Raw genomic sequence first — 20,150 nt, 5'->3', positions numbered from 1 at the left:
AGGAGAAACATGATCCACACAAAAGGAGTTCCTGATCACAAGACGAGGGGAGCTGGTAGGCAGGGGTCACTTTTTACAGAATTGAATGTGGGATCCGGGAACTCTCCTTTTAGAACTGACCCCTCCATGCCCAAATCACTGAAGCTCTGCTCGTTTATATCCAGTCAAGGACTATTTGCAATTTTTCTTTTTTTTTAAACTTTAGAAATAGCTTCAGAAGCAACACAGCATCACTAGTGGAGGCTCTAGGCTACTTCACTGCAGAGAAGACTGAGACTTAGAAGATCTGAAATTGGTTCTTTATGCCACTACAGACTTCCTATGAGACCTTGAGTCCTTAGTCCCACACTCTCCAAAGCACTACCTCTGTAAAGCAGGATTAAATACATGCTTTAATTCACCTTTTGTCTTTTGATGGCTTGCAGCCTCTTCGGAAAAGGGACTGGCTCAGATCAGGACTCAGGACTGCCAACTCCAAGCATTCAAAACCACCAGCCAGGCCTAAAAAAAATAACAAAGAGACCAGGAGATTAAAAAAAATAATAATAACACATTTGGAGTTCTTATTTGCTTTCTCAGTTTTACATTGCTCAGGTTTATGTTTTCAAGCATTTTTCTAGATCCCTGAGACCTAGGAAACTGCTTTCTTTTTAGTTAAAATAATAATAATAATAACTGAAAGCTGAGACTGCGAACTATTCACATGACTCCAGGGATCAAGACTTTAGGGAAAGCAATAAATGTACTGAGACTCATCATAAAACCATGTGAGCTGGCAGGCGCTCTGTGCCTCACGACAACCGGGATGAGGTAAACAGAGCCATTTATAATTTCTATCTTGCTATTGTTAAAAGTGGTTCTCCCTTCTCAGAAGATGCATCTTCATGTATCACAGAGGGCTTCTGGCACTGTCCTCACCGCTTGTACGCTATATACACTGAGGAGCAATGGTTTTCGGGCCCCAGCTGTCTGGTCCCCCTAGTTTGCTATGGCTCCAGTGGAGTCATCCCAACGTAAATATTGTTGAGAGGCACATTTAACCGTTCAATACCAGGACTGGAAGCAACACCCTTCACACATCCCACTAGAAATGCAAAGGGACCAAAAATCCCCGGCATAGTACAGCATTTCAAATACATCATTAACATGCTCATACCTAAGAAAAGCCTCAGGTACTGCTTGAGAGCAGCTGAAGTATGCAGAGCAGTTTAGATAAGTAAAATGAAATTATTTGAATAAGTGTGAAGGCAGAACAGATATCTATCTTCAAGGAAACAATGTAGTTCAATCTGCTGATCTATCCTGTTACACGGACTAGGGGTTGCCTGTTGTCAGCAATACCAAATAAGCATTTTCAAGGCCTGTTTAATGAAGACAAAATGAGAAGTAAGGAAACATGCTGAAGTGTTGCAATTCCCTGTAGCTAAAGTATCCACAGACGCTGCAGCTCATCAGTGGGGGTTTTTTTGCTTTCTTTATAGTTGCTTACATCAAAACAATATGAAAAAACAAGATGACCAACATCTTGCCCTGAGTGTAAACCCTGTCTGTATTCTCTCTCAAGGTGTAACAGCTCGTTGCAAAGTTGCAGCTCAGTTTCATACAATCTCGAAGATATAGGTCTGGTCCAGAAGGTTGCCACCAGACTGGGGGGACACTTACAGCAAACCACCCAATTTGTACATCCCAGGCTTCCCTACCTGTAAGATGGGGAAATATTAACCTTACCGTCAAAGTGTTTTAAGACCTACTGATGAAAAGCATTCTATAAAAGCTAGGTATTATTAGACTGTTGAGATCTGATTTTTATTAATAAGAAGGAGGTATAAGACGGTCTTAACTGCATTTGCACCTGCTCAGTGGCCCTTTCGTCTTGAAAGGATAGCGTCAAGAAATATTTGGGGCCGCTCACAGCCGTGTCTGTTGCTTCACAGACGGGCTTAAAAGAAGATAAGCAAAGCCACAGATAATTATAGAAGGCTGCAGTTGAGAGGGAGTGGGGAGAATTGTCTCCTCACCCTTGTGGGTAGAGATCATCTCTGAGCAGACAGCCTTTCCAAAGGCTCCAGAGGTAACCGAGGGAATACCAGAAAGCCACCGTTGTTATTCTCCTGGGTTGAGACTCACAAGTAGCTGGAAGCAAAAGGAGGAAGCAGTTAACATAAGAAGCAAAAGGCAAATGTCATTTTTGAATACATTCATCACAGCAAGCATTTCCGTGAGGAAGTCAGCAGAAGATGTCATGCAACTTAGCTGGTGGCAGCTGCGTCTCACTAGCCTCCCTTCTCAGTGGTCTTAAGAGCATGCACATATGAGTAAGTTATTGCAAGGTAAGGTACGGAGTAAACCTGCAGCTCACCCCCGTTCCCAGTTACCTCTGCACACGTGCTTTCATCTCAGTGTGAAAGAACGTGCTTGCTCACTGCAGGTCCCGGTGCCTCTCACTGTGCAATGAAACGTGACTGTGGGGTTTACTGCAGAGTACCTGCCATGCACTTATTTCCACACATCTTTTCTTTTTGTTTGGATTAAGTGGGTTGGGAAACGGCTTCAGCTACCCTGCATTCGTGTGAAGTGGGTACGCACCTAACTGCTCGCTGTTATGCTGCTGATATCACGGAGACCAGGATAATTTCAGAGAGGTCATTAATGTGTTTGACTTTTGACTGCTTTATATCTTTTGAAGACATTTTTCACAGCCATCAGGAGAATATACAATCTACATGTTGGAAGTCGAAGCAGTCTAAAGGTGTTTTGGGGGGAGTTCTTTGATAGGCTCAAGGCCTTAAAAAGCAAAAGGCAGCTACTGAAAATGAACAGCAAATCCCACACATCTTTCAGACAGCAGACTGGGCCAAGAAGATGTCTTAGGCTACAGACAGAGGAGCTGCAGTTGCTATAAAAGCCTAGGCTATTTATAGTATGTAGTCTGTATCAGATAAGGATGTTAATCGGGGTAAAGAAGATACTGCTGTGCTAGACATGGCATCCTGACATAGACACAACCGTACTTGTACCTGTAGGGCTTGTTTTACTCAAGTGGAAGGCACCTTTACTCTGCTGGTCCAAAGCACAGCTTGGCTGGTGGGTAGCTCTGTCCGCACTGGGAGCTCTTTGTCAGTAACTACATCAAGTTTCCTACGCCAGGAAAAAACTCCTGCTGCAGAGGTAGCGCCGGTTGGACAGTTGCTTCTTTGTTCATGTTCTTGCCTCAAGCGCAGAGGTAAGATGACTCAATAAAATGTTCTCTATGTACTCTATATGTGTGGGAAGCAATTGGAGTCCATCAGACTGGAGACACCACGACAGGTCATCCAGGTAAAATAGCTCTGCTTCCCCTTTCTTGTTTGCCAGAAAAAAGCTGCGTGTCTTGCCAGCTCTCTCCAAATTCCCTGTGAGGGAAAGGAGTGGAGCTGAAAGGCCTGATTGTGGCAGGGCCGGCAGGACAGCAGGCAGGGCAGGCAGGTGCAAGACCTTCCACGGGCGATGCGGGGGTGAAGGAGGGAGCAGATGGGCAGAGATGAGGTTCAGTTCATGGAGGTCCAAGGTGTGGATCCATTCTTTGTCATGCACGCACAATGCCTTCCACAGCTCTGACACAGCCTAGTAGGTCTACCCACAGCCTTGGGCGGTACCTCCTCCCTCCTAAAACCCAGCTCTAAGAACTGAGCCACTCTTTGCCCTTGTACACAGCAAGCAGAGCCCGGACGGATGCCAGCCAGCACAGAATTGTGCTAGATACCACGTTGTTGCACGCAGGATTCCCCCGTCCCTTAGCAAAATTGAGCAAGACCTCACGTACTACAAGTATAAACAATATAATAAACAACACCTTAAAAAAAAGGAATTAAGACCACAGTGCCTAATTCACAATGATCTGCATTGTCACTCGTGCTGTACAGATGGAGAACATTAAACAGCTTGTACGTGTGCACACAATTGCACAACATGTGGCACAGCCAGAAATGGGGTTGCATGTGTTTTCTGAGAAGTATTAATCTCCAAAAAATCACCTTAAATCATCTTAAGAAGTTATGAGAAGTCAGTGGTTCTTGAGAAATACATTGAAAGGTCCTGTACCTTCAATTAACTACTGACAGTCTGCATTAGATTGCTACTGTATATACTATATTATACGGGTGCGGGAGAACTAAGCAAAATGCAACTAACGAAGAGGGATTTAAAAGGAAGATGAAGTAACCACTTCATGTCCTATATTTTGAAGAAAAGGGAAGGAAAGAAGAAAGCAACATACTTGGAACACACCGTATATGTCTATGATCTCGTCGAAGGCAAAAAGGGTGACAGAGAGGTAAAAAGTTGCTAATGAGGTTTCATTAGTCAGAATCAGATGACAGACTGTGATCTGAGAAGAACCACACCAAAAATAACTCGGCTCGTGCTCACTAAGTTAGTTTCAATCACAGTTTAGGTGAAAGCATTTTACTTTATATTAAACCCTGGCAATACAAATGTGGCCAAGCACATAAGCTGAGGAGCCGGTAACTAATAGCTAGAAGGGAGGTAACTTTTCCAAACACTCTGAATAGGTCTAAAGCAGCCATCTGATTATATCCTTCAACAGAAACCCAGAAAATAAGAAGGACAAAACATGGAAGACTGGTAGCTGAGGAAAAGAAGGATAATTCACTTTGGGCATGTATGAGACAAGAGGCAAGCACAAGAAAAAGCTTTATGTAAAGAGTAGGTTTTAAAGAGGAACCGTAGAGCTGATCCAAGGGCCCTGGAAGGCAATAGAAGGTCTTCTGTTGACTTCAATGGGTTTTGGATCAGCTCTGGAAATGGAGGGGAAGGGCCTGGGGCTGGCACGGAGAGGCAGGTTGTGGGGAGACTGGAATGCATCTGCAAGTAGACGGAGGAAGCAAACAGGAGCGTAGGGCTGGAACGCAGATGCAAAAGCCACATGGTTTTGTTTGTATGTCAGAGAAAAATAACCTGCAGGCTGGCTTGGGTTAAAGCTTGGGGAAAAGAAAATGGAGGAAGGCAGAAGGCAGGTTACGATTTGAGCTGAACCAATAGACCCACGGTTGGTCCGGTGGCAGCCGCCTGTGAAATACCACGTTCCTTCCCTGAATGTGCTCCCGGGAGGAGCAGGATGTGCACACAGAGGCAGAGCTGCTGAGCTGTTTGCTGACGCTTTCCCAGGGTTAGATGGGGGGAAAGCAGAAGGAGACAAATGGAGAGACATGGAAGAACAAATTTATCTCTCTCAACTGCTGATCTCTGTCTGTAGTAGTTATATGCATGTCCTTACTGTGGTGGCTGAACATATATCTATTGAAGTGCAGGGGAAACAGATACCTATGTTGTTTATACGCTCCTGAAAATTCCTGTTAGGTGCATTAGTACCTTTGCAAACCTGGTTCAAAGTGAACTTTAGGACAAGGCAGAAGCAGAGAAGTGATTCAAACCCTGATTTTTCCCGAGCTCAGTCTAGTGCCCCAGCATACAACCATCATTTTACTCTTAATACTCAGTTTAATCTCACATGGGCAGTATTTGTGCAGACCCTCAGCGTAGGGGTGAATTTCATGATTTTCTGCTTCCTTCTTTTAATTAAGCAGATAGTACTTGAGTTAAAAATACCAATATTCTAGTTACTAAACATTGAGACAAACTTCTCATCCAATTTTACTCCCCCCATGAGTATGAAAACTGCTCACTTAGATATTGCACAATTGTTAAGGGGTTTCAAAAAGTCAGAAGCAGCTTTCCTGTCAGCTGAGACCTTGCAGATACTTCTTTGACCACCTCCGGGGGAAGAAGCTACAATCAGACTATTACGGAATCGCTGAAGCAAGGGCAGAAACATCAAATGCTTCCAAATTACATCCAATTGCCTTTCAAGTCTACCCAAGACCTTCACCACGTCACATTCCCTTCTTAACGCCAGCTCTTTGTTGGGATGGTGTGTCTATTCATAAAGCAACTCTCCTTTGCATACTGTTCGAAAGCTCAGCTTATTAAGAACACTAGCTTAGGAGGCTGGTGGGGTCAGTACATGGTTTTCAAGTGCGTCACGCAGAGAGAATGAGCCGAGATAAATACTTGGATAGCAGCCACTCATTTTTAAAACCAGTTGTTCACAGTTATTCTTCTTAATTATTTTTGTAAGGCAAAGATGTGGTCCAAGAACGCACTGCTTATTTCCATTCATACAACATCTAAAATACTAACTTGTCTACCTTTTAGACTAAGCTTTATCTTTACAGAACAAAAAAGATACCGACATAAATTAAATTACACAGCTGCTCTCTGATGCTCGCCGCGACTGAAATGAACACCGTGACAGGGTTCTGTCCAAATCCTTCACGACTACGCTTCATGAATTCTTTGCCTGAAAGTGCTCTTTCATAACCTGGGATGGCAACATGGTTTGGTGTGGTATGTGACTTTTCTTACAGAAAGTAAGCTCGCTCTGTCTCCAAGCTATAACGTCCCAAAGAAGTTGTTACCAAAAAGCATTCCTGTCCCAGGAGTGTCAGGTTGCAGCTCTGTCCTGGGAAGGCTCAGCTCCGGCGGCACGCAGGGGAGACAGAAGAACCATCTAGAAAGGTGTCCTTTGTCAGAGCACCGTGCTGGTTAAAACTGATGGTGTTATAATAGCAGGTGAGAGGTTAATATTGACCCAAGTTATAATAAAGTTGCTGCAGCTCACCAGACCTCCTGGGTTCCAGTCCTACGGCAGAGAAGAGGTTTGAGGGTAGTTACCAGGACTCCGGCAGACAGATGCCCTTTCCTCTCTCAGGCCCTCCTCCTGCCACTAGATCCTGCTCCGGGGCTCTCAAACACTTGCAAACACGTTCAAACCCAACACTGCTCACGAAGAACACAGTGTTTGCACGAGCACATCTTGGAGCAGGCTTGGAGGCCAAACAATGTGTCTGGTCTACACTTAAGTCCCGTGAAGGAGTATTTTACACTTCCATATCTTCTGTAAAAATGTCCTGCTTCTGCCAAAGCAGAGCATACTGTTTAACAGACCAGAATAAATCAGTCATAAAACGCATATGCTGAAGGAAGACCCAAGAGCTAAACGGCAAGAAAAGCTGCACGTAGGGTTTGTACGTGCATCCAGCCCAGCATCTCTCAGAGCAACTGAAGGCAAAGCAACATGCGTGGGGCGCACTGCGCTCACAGGGAACGACAGAAGTTATTCTGCACTCCGCCTCCATCACCGACACCGCTGCAAAGCAATGCAAAGGGCCGTGAAGCTCTCCCGCTTCCGTTCAGCAGCATTTTACATCCGTTTTAAAATCACTTTGCCTCACTGTAAATAGCTAAACAAAATGAAGACACACAGATAATCAGGCTCGTCTTAGAATCAAGTTTTACTATTAAATTACCAGTTCTACACCGAAGTTGGTTATTGCAATCAGCATTGCACATAAGTTGCTCTTAATTACTACCATTCTATCCTTAAAGAAAGCTCAGAGCCCGTTTGTTGGTAGCTCCCAATCTGTCCCAGAATGTCTGGAGATTTAGCAAAATCTAAGGGGAAAGTTTGTATTTACAATTTCAGATTTCAATGTCCAAAACATCAGAAGTTTTCAACACATACCTGAGACTTGAGACAGAAATAGTTATCCAATAAAACTTATATCAGAAGTGTAAATTTTTGTTACTAAGTTATGGCAGTAAAAATTCTCCTGTAGATTTATATAGATATATTTATTTATAAATGAAGGTAATAGATGAATATATATATTGCTGCCTAATGTGTATTGCTAATACAAATTTATATTCATATACTGTGGTATACAGCATGATCCATTCTAGTTCTATGTACTCTGTATACCTATTCTAACATATGAGAAGTTAAACTCCTGTAAAGCGGTTCTGTATTGATAGCCGTGGCCCCAAGAAGCACATAGTACCATTTTATTACAACTGGCTAAGTCAATGATATAAGCTTCTGGCACAGATTTTTAGAATATTATTCGACAGATATCACCTTGATTACTCATTTGTCTGCAGCCCCTTTTATTTAGACTTTATGACAGGAACCTCAAGCAAACATTACTAATACAGATGGAAGGGGCAGAAAAGGACCTACTCAGTGTTTATGTTCTGGATATGATTCACAGATACAGAATTACATGTACCTTTACTGGTGTTCTAAACCTTTCCCTTCCGTACAGATTAAGTGGTAACCAGCAAGAACTGAAATATATATTGAACACCAGCCGTGAGTACCTGTTTTACCTTAAACCTCCTGAAAACCTTCCCATTCCTTGAGCCGACGGTGTTTCACCAGTAGCCTTCTATTCTATTGCAGCTTTTTACCAGCCAGACTATAAAAAGACAAGATTAGGACCCGTCCAATCTCCCTCTTATTTATTTATTTATTTCTGTTTTTCCTGGTGAACAGTTTTAGAGAACTTATTGCAAAGAAGTAATCGATATATCACAATTCGTGTGACATTAACTAACCAGCAGGAACTTCCGCTTGCTGTAACGCTCTGTGACTTGAAAATTGTGCAACACCTTTAGTAAACACTTCCTCATATAGGAACAAGAATAAAGCTGAACAACTCACTCCCTCTCATTCACTGCACAAGAAAGGACGGCTCACAGCAGAGGCGGCCTGGGAACCCAGCTTTCTCAGCCCACAGCCCACTGCTAGACAAGTGCAACTGAGATGACTAACATACATCTGGTTTCTGTTGTTTTGCTACATTTTCTCCAACAAGGTATGGCTTTTTTTTTTTTTTTTTAAACTCCTTTATCAACGGTTGCTATGGTTAACTTTGTAGAGCTTTTATCAATTTTTAATTATTTCATTTAGATAATGCTGAAGAACAGTGAATTAAAGCCATTGAAAAAAATGGTATTGCCGAAGTTAGGGATGTTTCTTTCTTTCTCTTTCTGTTCAAAGTGATTATCTAAAATTCTCTAGTTAGGGAATTATTTACTTGTGTGAAAACTGGCCATAGATTGCCTACAGACCCAGAACCGGTTCGTTTTGTGAGCCAATTAAGAAAGTACTTCCCCTGCAAGTGAGCGGACAATTTATCCAATTAGGACAACTTATTACACTGACAGCACTTTGGCCGTAAAAGAAAAGACTTTTATTTGAATTCAATTAATGACGTTACCTGAATTAAAATAGTTAGCACCCTTATTATCTGTGTGATACTTCAGGTTGTGAGTATTCATATGACTTAACCTTAACAGACCACGCTTATTTTTTCACGTGCATTGTTTCTTTCAGTTCAGGTCAACAGGGAACAGATTTTTTCAGAGCTTGGCATGCACAAGCATGCACAGGTTTTATACACGTAATTAGGCATGTAATTTGTATTCAGGCAGGTATCTTTACGATTTCATTAGTTGCACAGAATATCTGAAAATATGTACAGTACTAACGCTTAAGGTGTTACATATTTTGTTTCTTGACAAAACCAAACCTTCACTGTCAATGAAATCCTCACTAATGGTTTTTCTTCCTCGTTTAGGCTCTTGGAAAAGTACATAATTATTTGTTCCTTATTAGCACTTTTTCTAGCTGTTGTACGAGGCCCAAGGAATTTCTTTCCTCCTTAAAGCTACTGACTCAAGACAATGCCTGAAGCAAGACAAAGACAGTATATTCAGTTGATTAAAAAAACCTACCTCTAAGAAACTATTTGTTCCAGAACAAAACTAACCCATTTTCCTCGAACTGCTGTTTGTATCACACTGCAGGAAAAGGATAAGTTTAGTTCTGAGTCTCTGTTCAAATCTAGCCTAAACTTGAACCATCTGGGCTACAGTTGGCCTTGTAAAAAGAGTCTGCAACAGGGAGTGGATAAATAAAATTAGAGCACAGAACTCTGTTCCGGGAGGCCTAAAATATTGCTGTGATCATTACGTGAGAACGTACTTTAAGGTCATAGAAACACTAAGTCTGCAAAGCAAAAGATTTTTTAAAAGTAAACTTAATTAGATGCTTAAAATAAAATACAAACCATCATTGTAAATTACAGTAACAAGCTTGCACTTAGTATTTGCTAACAGCATGTGCACGGATAGTTACTGTGTACCGTGTAATGGCTCAGCTGATGCAAGATAACTTCCTAGGACTTATCACCATTATACCATCACGCCTTTCTCTACAGCACTCAGCTTTGTTAAGATGCAACCAAGTTTATTCTGCAATTATTTTTGGAAAGGGTTTAATCAAATAAACCAATTATGAAGAATTAATCTGTTTATTTTACTGGAACAATTTGCATGAGGATGTGCTCTGTTGTTCCAGATATAGAAAATTACAGTAATTGGCTGCCCCACTCTTGTAAAAATCTGGCCTTGAGGCAGACAATTAAAATGGGAGTTGCACTCTCCCTTTGTTGTTTGTGGTTTGTTTTTGTTTTTTTTTTCAAATACAGGCTCTTGTGCTTGTTCTTGAGCCCTCAAGAATTTGCCAATTCAGATGAAATGACCTTTTGGAGGAGATTAAAGAGCTTAGGAGGCATATAAAACCTGCTGTTGCCTTGTTGGAAACTAACACAGCCCTTGTACGACCGTCTTTTCCCAAATGCTGTACACCAGCTGCTATTATTAACTTCAAATGATGCAACGTGTGCTGACCACACCTGCAAGTCATGCCATAAATTTACTTTTGTTGAGATTCACTCAGGCTCAGAAGCAGAAAACAAAAAGAAACACTTTTCATCAGCACATCAGCACTGTATTTCCTCAACAAGTTCTTTATAGCCACTGCAGACACAAAACATACCTTATAAGTAAGACCATTTCTTTGCAAGTTAAGGAAGCATCTGGATTCCTTACCAGCTTCAAGATTGTCCTACTTTACCGCCTCTCTCCTATTATTTTACCTAGCCTTGTTCAAATGCCTTCTCCAGTCCTTCTGCTGTCACAAGCAGGTAACCACCCTCAATCCGATTCAATAGGTAAGAGTGTGTCTATTACTCTCACAAGTATTTATGTGAGAAGACCAGCTGAAAAGCTTTCTAAAGCAGAAATCTAGTCTTGTTCCAGACTTGTGGTGAATTGTATGAGTTTATTTGCTTATCTAGAGGCAGTCTTAACTTGTATGTCATCATGTGCTAAGGTTTGGAGATCGCTAATTTCATAGAACCATGTAACTTAATTCATGTCATCTGCAAAATGTGAAGGCAAAGGTTGCACCTTGCATAGCTGGTCTAGCATGTTGGTACTCGAAAACGCTAATTGCTACTGGAGAAAGAAATCCAAAGTGAATTGCATAAAATATTTTGACACCTAGAAATAGCCAGGTATGTCAACTCTTCTGAAATCCAGACTGCAGCCAACCTCGTGTTAGGTCACATAATGGGGGTGACTGCTTCGCAGAGCAGACGAGCACATGCCAGAGCCAGTGCAGACAATACATGAGAAATGAGTGGTGTAACAGATCAACGACTATACAGCCCAAAAGAATCAGTCTTGACAGACATGAAATATGGTGCTGAATAAGTTAATACTGTGTTTTCATAAATATATATCTGTTTCTCCCTAGGAAGCACGAGCAAGAAATTACCTGGAGTTGAGCAATATGAAATAGTTTATCCACGGAAATTGCACACAGTATATAAAAGAGATGTAGAAAGAAACAAAGAGGTATTGAAAGAGAGAACTTTTTTAAAATTTTTTTTTTTTTGCTGGGAGATGGGGAAGACTTTTCTGGAGTCAGAGTACCCTTGGTTTTCAAGGGTAAGAGAATTCGGAGCCAGACACTTGATCTTGCAAAATGAAGTGAAAGAGAAAACCTGGAAGAGTGATCCCATGTCTGGTAAAGACGGGCTGTGAGGTGTGCTCAGTATGCAGTGAAGTACCTGTATGCCATTGGTGGGTCTTGTGTACTTGTATCTCTGCAAAGATGTAGGTTTTGATGCTACTCAGATTTTGAATAACCTATGGACATTTTAATTTGAAGTAAATTAAATGAAATGCTTAAAACTAAGCGTGCTCTGATGTACTTCAAGAGAGTTATGAAAATATTTGAACTTAAGCATCCGCTTCAGCACCTTCCTGAATACGCAGGGTATGTGCTTACAATTGTAGAAATACATTTGCAAAGTTAAATTTGTTCCTCTAATTAAAAAATATGAAACAGAGTGACCTCCTGCTTATTCTATAACTGCCAGGATACTTATTTTTGGTGGGAAGAGGAGGAAAAGAATGCAGTTGGCAACTCAATAACAGCCAGCTCATAGTGAGGCCAGAAATTGTAACAGTCCATATTCTAACACTTAAATCTGTTTACAGACAAAATACGATGACACAATGGAGTATGGAATCAAAGCCAATGGAGAGGAAGTCATACTGCACCTGCAAAAAAACAAGTAGGTTCAGTTCAACTTTTTCCTTGAGCATTATTCCTCACTGTAAATGGCTCTCCGGGGCACTCAGGGTACAAAGACAGAGGACTTAGGCTCCTGTAAGACAGAGGTATTTTGGTAAATACCACCTTTCAACTCCAATGAAAGAAGGAGAGGGGAGAGAAAGCATCATGTCACTATTTTGGTAATGTGAAATAACTATGCAGGCATATGACACTACCGTGGTGGAATGACTTGCCTATACTGCTAACTCTGTTCTCCCATTTATTTCCTAAATGGCTAAATCTGCTGAATGTTTAATGTTTGTATATTGTTTCACAAGTTTTGTGTGTCCATGGATGGTCTATGGGTTATATTTTTTTGTTCTATGCTGGTAGGAACTACAGAGAAGAGCAAGAGAAATATCCATGGAATGGGGCTATCTGTCTTGGCTCTATATGCTTTTCAAAAATGGAAAATAGTAGTGAGAAATGAAATAATCCTTAATAATTTGGCTTCCAGCACTCCATACCTTAACACTATTGGACTTTGAGTAGTCTAATATATATTAGCACTGACAAAATGCTTTATGGAAGTTGAAAGCAAGGAGAGCTCACCTCCTTGGCTGCAGAGATTAACAGCATTTAAACAGGCCATGCAGAGGGTACAGAGAAGCAGCGGGCTTTGTTACAGAACAAAGCAAAGCAAAGTCCAAAACTGTACAGAGCAACGCAAAATAAAGCGCAGTTGTGATTTTCTGCTTGCTGGCTCCACCATAATATTTAACACGGGATCAAACAAGTCTGCTTTAATAGGTACTTTTCTAAAGGCTGTGTAAATACAATAGTACTATAATCAGTTCATGTTTAATATAGGCTATAATTAACTGCCTGCCCCTTTTTTAATCTAAATTTTAATCTAATCTAAATATTTGGGGGGGAGGGAAATTATATTGTACTAAATCCCACTCTTTAAAAAGAAATGGGATTGTGGCAGTCTGGGGTAGCTGCCCAAACAGAAGTGAAAGCAGACTTGCTTTGCTCCTAGCTTTAGGAAGACTACAGCCCTGGCTTAAAGTTAAGCATTTGCTTAGCGCTCTGCTGCACAGGAGCCTGAGTGCACAGAGCCTTGCAGGATCTGGCCTTCCATAGCAAATCACAATGTGCATGCTGGTAAGAAACCCAAAGGCACCTTTACCTGTGGTGGAAGAAATACAGTCATTTATTCCATAGTCACGATGTCCTCCTTTGAATGTTCAGGAACACGGATGTGTCCAAAAATAGAGCTTTATGTAGACAGAAAAGAAAAATCAAGTTCAGATAGAATGATTACAAAGACGAGAACTTGCACTAGCAAAGTTATAAAAAAGCTGTGAGCAAAAGAATTGGGCAAATATATGTTAGTGTGATCTCCACACAGAACCTCTGAGCGCCTGCACTTGTACACATACGTGTATGCACGGGCACATGCGAAACAGATGAGGCAGCTTTTCCACTGACCTAGATCTTTGCTATTTATAATCAGTGGGGGTGAACTGGGAAGAGAACAGAACGGTACCATTTCACATGCACTGTAGAGTGGTGGAAATGTCTACACAAATTGGAGGCCAAAAAAGGATCAATACTGCATATGTAATTATACATTTACTTTCAGATCTACTAAGAGATTAATTTATACCAATGAAATAAGTAGACTTTAATTGCTTTCTTATTTTAGAAACATCCCTTTGTTTGAGTAAGGATTATGAACAGGCAGAATTCCCCACCCAGCACCTTTGCTTCCCCAGTTTTTCGATACTAATAAAAACCTGAGTAATCATTTGAATTCCCTACATGCTTTGTGTGTTATGTAATTGCCTCATTTCTAGATGACTACAGTTTATTTTGAATAATAATTGCACTTGACTCTTTGCAGGCACCTATTAGCTAGAGACTATACTGAAACAGTTTATTCTGATGATGGTCGACAAATAACAACAAGTCCTCAGATCAAGGTAATTGTCCTGGTTTCGGCTGGGATAGAGTTAATTTTCTTCCTAGTAGCTGGCGTAGTGCTGTGGTTTGGATTTAGGATGAGAATAATGTTTTCAGCTTCCCATGCTCTGCCTGGTGCACAAGCAGCTGGGAGGGGGCACAGGCAGGGCAGCTGACCCAGACTGGCCAGAGGGCTATTCCATACCGTATGGCGTCATGCCCAGTATATGAACTGGGGGAGCTGGCCGGGGGGCAGCGATCGCTTCTTGGGGACAGGCTGGGCATCGCTCAGCGGGTGGTGAGAAATTGCATTGTGCCTCATTTTTTTAATATATTCTTTTATCATTATTATTATTGTTGTTGTTGTTATTTTCTCCTCCTCTGTTGTCCTATTAAACTGTCTTTACCCCAGCCGCTGGGGTTTACCTTTTTTTTTCCAAATCTCTCCCCCACCCCACCGTGGTGGTGGGGGAGGGTGAGGAGTGGCTGTGTGGTGCTTAGTTGCCAACTGGGTTAAACTACGACAGTAATAAAAAAAGGTTTCCTTCCCTCATACTTGCAGTCTCGAGGAGGTCCATATGAGATTCACGGGTCCATGAAATATTAGCACATATCAGACAGAGAGAAAAGATTTTAAGTCAACGTTCTAAGCACTGTAATTTAGGTTGCCTCTGAAGGGCAGGAAAGATGTGACTTGTGACTTTGGCAGAGCTACATTGATTTACACCTGTTGAGAATCAGACACACAGTTTGTCTTTCAAAAAGGCAACTGCTTTTCACCTTAGAGGCTGATGAACACGTTATCTGAGCTGAATTTCCCTCTATTCTCAGAAAAGGGAGTGGAGCCAGGCCCTTTCCACTGCCTTCTACCTCCTGACTTTGCCCTCCTGACTTTGCTCATTCTGCGCAACTCCCTGACTTGCTTTTACACCCTGATCTCGGTGAGATCGGAGATTCAGATAAAGACACATTTCCTCACTGGCGCACGTTACCACCCACGCTCACAGCCAGTGCACTGCAGGTTACCCCAGGTGGTTTCTCTGAGCCATGACAAATCAGTTATTCAGATCCAGACACAAAGGAAGTCACTGTAGAAGTTATTTTTTTAATTAACTGCACTCACAGTTCTTATCTTCAGCAAAGCTCTCACCTGAAGCTTGTTGTCCGATGTCATGCTATGTGTTTTAACACATGTAATTTGGAATACAAAGCCTAATATTCTTTGTCATGGAGAGATTAGCAGGAACAGGAGGATCGTGAGCAAAATAAACGTGCATGAAGAACACTGGGTTGGCTTCTTTGTGGAAAAATATGCCATTTCTGATTGCTCCAATCACTTTCACTCCCTGGGTGGATCCTGTGAAAAGCAAATAGCACCTACGCCTGGTTAAAGACAATCTCAAACAGGCCTACCTGTGCAGCTTGCTGAATAAGGAATTCCTCCATTGTGGATACTTTATTATGATCTCAGGAGTTGTTTCTCTTGTAGCCTCAAAAGAGGGAGAGCAATTCTCCGCTTCTTTCTCTAGTAATTTTCACTTTGTTGGTGTCTTTTTCACTGTAAGAAAGTTGGCACGTGGTGAGGGCAGGAGGACAAATAAATGGTAAAGTGAAACCAAACATCCATGAGAAAAGAAAGGGAACAATGCAGGTTTGAACACTGTTATAGGCCTCTCAAGAAATCTCTTAAGGAAAATGCTATGGGTAAAATTTTCCACAATACCCCTGTGACTTTGAAGTCTCTTTGAACACAGAATTGTTCATTAGACCTGAGATCCTTAAGTCAATTAAGTCATGAAAATTTTTCCCCTAATCATATGTTTTAATACAATACATGCATTTTAATCTCATTGAAGTTAAAGCATTTAATTGTTGGGTTAATATTAAAGGGTGTTTCCCTGAAATTTGGCCACGATAAAATAATTCAGTATGGACCTTAATTCAGCAGAGCACATCAGTACATGCTTAATTTTGAGCAGTGAACATGCATATTCTTATTTTCATGTGCTGTTGTGTATTGACCAGAGCACACCACAACGGGACTTGTCACAATCTGGGTCACTCTGTGTTGAAGGATAACAATAACAGCACCGTAGCAAACATGGAAACGGTCACCAGCTATTTTCATTTTAAGAATCTCCTTTAACGGGAGATTTCCTCAGACAGCATAGTTTGTTGTAGCTTGTAGCCAGAAATGTAGCTATGTCTCCTGAAATCACTGCATCTAGGCCAATCCATTGCAGCGAGTGAGACATGGCCCAATTTGACAATGTATTTTTTCTTTCTAAACAGGATCACTGTTATTATGAAGGTTACATTCAGAATGATGCTGACTCCATAGCAAGCATCAGTGCTTGCAAAGGTTTAAGGTAAGACAGAGGTTTAGATCCCAAAGAGTACCAATGGCAGAGTATGCATGCTCTTTGGGGATAAATTTTCCAATTTAAACAGAATCAGAATGTAAATAAGTGGCACTACCTTTTATTCATGCTTACAAGGAAACTAGTTTACAAAAAAAGGGGGAAAGAAAGGAGAAAAAAGCTACCTTTCTACTTCAGTTTCAGAGTTTATAAACTGGAAGCTAAAGGAACAACTATATCAATAAATTTATATGACTAATTCCATATTAGATCAGGTCGTAAATCCTAGCATTTGGTGGTGCTTCCAGTAAATGTTTAGGGTCGATGCTTCTAAGCTGTAGGAAGCTCCACTGACGCTTGAGGAGGAGGCTACAATATTTGCAGTGCTACAGCAGTTACAGGGTCAGAAAGTTCAAGCTGCTGCCTGAAAAGCCCAGTTAAAAGAATCTGCTCATTTGTGATCGCTGAAGACACAGTGGCATGACACAAAATGGCAAGAGGATGGCTGTTAAGTCTGAGAAGCTGCAGCAGAACATTTTCCCAGTGCTTAGCGAGGTTTTGCCAAAACCCAGACGTTCTTGCGCAGCTTGTGAGTTTACGTGTTAACACAGAATTCTTATTTTGATATTTGCTGCTCGAAATGATTCAACACTCTTAATTCCTTTCAAAATCTCAGCTTTTCATCTCAATTAAATTTGAATTGCCCACTGAACTGAAATTCACTTTTCAATCACGTCTGCTAGCACAACCCCCCCAAATTTAAATCTAATTAATTCCTAAACCAGTTTCTTTTTGACTGATAGTCTCGTACTCAGAGACCTCACCTGACCAGCCAGATCTTCCAATTGACTCAGCAGCTTTGATTTCTGCCTTTAAATTGTTGTACACTCTGCCTGCGTGCTGACAAACTATTCCATTGCATCAGTGTGTGCAATGGTCTGTATGCTTGGGCTAAATGCTGTTAGAGATAATGTTGCTATCTTCACTCAGTCCTGTGGATTCAAAAGATCAGAGTCTTAACTGATTTTCTTAGCGGATATTTTGAGACCCGTGGTCAGAAGTACCTTATTGAACCCTTGGGAACTTCAGATAGAGATGAACATGCGGTCTATAAGTATGAGAAACTCGAACAAGAGTCCATAAAGACCTGTGGTGTAGTCAATAATACCTGGGAAGAGGATTCAAACGACCCCATCAATGACATCTTCAAATCCAGCAACAGTCCAGAAGTAAGTACATGCTTAAACAACAGCCCAGTAAGTACATGTCAGGAAAGAAACTGAGGCCGTAGGAGAACCCTGTGAGCAGCATAAGTCCCACTTTGTCTTGTGGCACCTCCAGAAAAGAAGCGATCGCAGACAGTGAACACAATCAGATCTTAAAAACCAGTGCAAAATCGCACAGATCCAAGATTTCAGTCACCACCTGAGTTAAGCTGTCCTGCATGTACTAATAGGTGCCCGTGTGCATCTTTAAACATGCAAATACTTCTTAATAGCTAGCCTACCTTTCATCATTTTAAAACAAGGCAGTCCCATTCTAAACAACTTGGCTGAAGAAATACCCTTGTAACCAATTCATGGGCTTGAAATTGCAAAGGTTGAGACTGAAACAGGCCTTTTGAAGCCATTTAAATGTATCTTTTCTTCAGATGAAGGCATACCTGAAAGCAAAAAAGTATCTGGAAGTTTACATAGTTGCGGACAATACTTTGGTGAGTATTGAAATGATTTTTTCTCATTTGACCAGCTAGAGGTGAGCTTTCCAAAGCAGGTACTACTCACGTCCCTGGACTCCTACTACAATTACGGTGCTACGCTATGTTTTACCACTGACTTTGACTAGGAATAGGATTTCCTAATGCCAACTGATTTTGAAAATCCCACCCGTAGATGCCGAGAATTCAGAAAACACCGTGCAGCACCTGTCTTCTTCTGCACCCTATACGTAGATACACATTTTAAAAGGGCCTGATCTTGAAATACGTTGTCTGATAAAATAGTACATTGAAAAGAAAATAATGAGTAAACCAGGTATGGTGTGGTTTGCAATGCAATCTTCTGTGGGTTATTTCTTTTCTGATAAATCACTTCTCTCTTCTCCTTTTCCTAACGTACTGTATTTACTTTTTTAGTATAAGAAGTACGAGGAAGACGTTAAAATTGTAAGACAAAGGATATTTGGAATAGTCAATTACATCAACACGGTAAGAGTTAACACAGCAAAGTGAAACTGAAATAGAAGTTATTTATCATTTTTTTCTTTTGCCAACATCATGAATTTTCATTATTGCATGTAGGAAAGAATGAAAACTGAACTTAATTGTAATTTATGAAACAAATTTAACACATCTGTCCATATTATCCTGTCCTTTGTCCTCAGATATGAGATTTCTATAAATTCAATTATTGTTAAAGAAAGATTTATACCATATTTTCTTAACAGCTGCTAAAGTGAATGATTGAAATAGTTCAAAAAGAATGAACTGATTTTCAATTCTTGATTTCTTTTGCAAGTCAAATTTCTCCAAAAATATTGCTGGAATTTTCAAGTATTTTAAAACCATTTTTATAGTTCATTTAAATGTGGGGGGAAATAAGATTTCGTATTTTGTTTTGTCTTCTAATTTTTTGTTGCAACTTCAAAGTGTGGAAAAGCTTAAATCAGGTCTGGAGTGGGCTATATTGCAAGTGATAAAAGTGAACCAATTACCAGGATAAGTGCTTGTTTCAGAAGTCTTCGTAAGGTACGTCATTTTTACAACGACGCTGTTTCTCTGCTGCAGGTTTATAAGACCATAAATATCTACGTGGCTTTAGTTGGCCTAGAAGTCTGGACAGATGTTGATAAATGCCTCCTGAGCCATGCTGCGGGATTCACCCTGGACAGTTTCTCAAAGTGGCGTCTATCAGATTTATTAAAGAGGAAAAGAAATGACAATGCGCAGCTAATCACGTGTGTATCGTTCTGCTTCCTATTTGCATTTCCAAGTATGTTAAAGGGATCTGTTCTTTAAAAATTGGTCACCAACCTATCAGAGACACTGTCTATGCTGAACCAGATTTCATGCTTTCCAAAACAACCAGACGGTATTAATTCTAGGACAAAAAGATAAATGCATGCTCTTGTTTCTTGCTTTTATTTTCTTTGTGGAGCACGATTACCTGCTAGGACATAGTATCTAATCTTTCTACCCGAATCCCTGCAAAAACAGGTAATGTGGGCTTTTGCTACATCTCAGCCTCTCCTTTTCCCTGCTCTGGTCACAGAACAGTTGAGTGTCCTGAAGACTGCAGCGTAGTCTAACAACCTAAGGAGCCATGACATGAAGTTTAATGGCTGGGAAATGCACGTTGCCAAACTAAACCGGCACTCACTTCACTATTCTGGCTCATGTTCAACGGCCCTGATTCATCCAAGCACTTTGCTCCATTTAGAGCACTTCACCCAGCTCTTTACACTCAAACAGATGCTTTAAGTCTGATGAACAGCAACGTAATTTAAGTAAAAAT

At 41.0% G+C, this 20,150-nt stretch overlaps 1 protein-coding gene across 1 annotated transcript in view; it reads left to right on the top strand.

The window, feature by feature from the left end:
* Positions 1 to 2,275: 2,275 nt before the first annotated feature.
* The window catches only part of LOC309602478 (zinc metalloproteinase-disintegrin-like NaMP), a 32,363-nt gene continuing 14,488 nt past the window's right edge, over positions 2,276 to 20,150 (top strand). The window contains exons 1-10 of the mRNA XM_082336072.1: positions 2,276 to 2,315; positions 8,534 to 8,714; positions 11,504 to 11,604; positions 12,253 to 12,329; positions 14,220 to 14,298; positions 16,571 to 16,647; positions 17,672 to 17,867; positions 18,290 to 18,352; positions 18,773 to 18,844; positions 19,424 to 19,593. Of these exons, the coding sequence (XP_082192198.1) occupies positions 8,663 to 8,714; positions 11,504 to 11,604; positions 12,253 to 12,329; positions 14,220 to 14,298; positions 16,571 to 16,647; positions 17,672 to 17,867; positions 18,290 to 18,352; positions 18,773 to 18,844; positions 19,424 to 19,593 (887 nt within the window). The 5' untranslated portion in view covers positions 2,276 to 2,315; positions 8,534 to 8,662. The remainder of the gene's footprint in view (positions 2,316 to 8,533; positions 8,715 to 11,503; positions 11,605 to 12,252; positions 12,330 to 14,219; positions 14,299 to 16,570; positions 16,648 to 17,671; positions 17,868 to 18,289; positions 18,353 to 18,772; positions 18,845 to 19,423; positions 19,594 to 20,150) is intronic.

This window comes from Platalea leucorodia (genome assembly GCF_965183815.1).
Source record: "Platalea leucorodia genome assembly, chromosome: Z".
NCBI lineage: Eukaryota > Metazoa > Chordata > Aves > Pelecaniformes > Threskiornithidae > Platalea > Platalea leucorodia.
The sequence above is the reverse complement of the archived record's forward strand: the minus strand, read 5'-3'. Positions and strand labels throughout refer to the sequence as shown.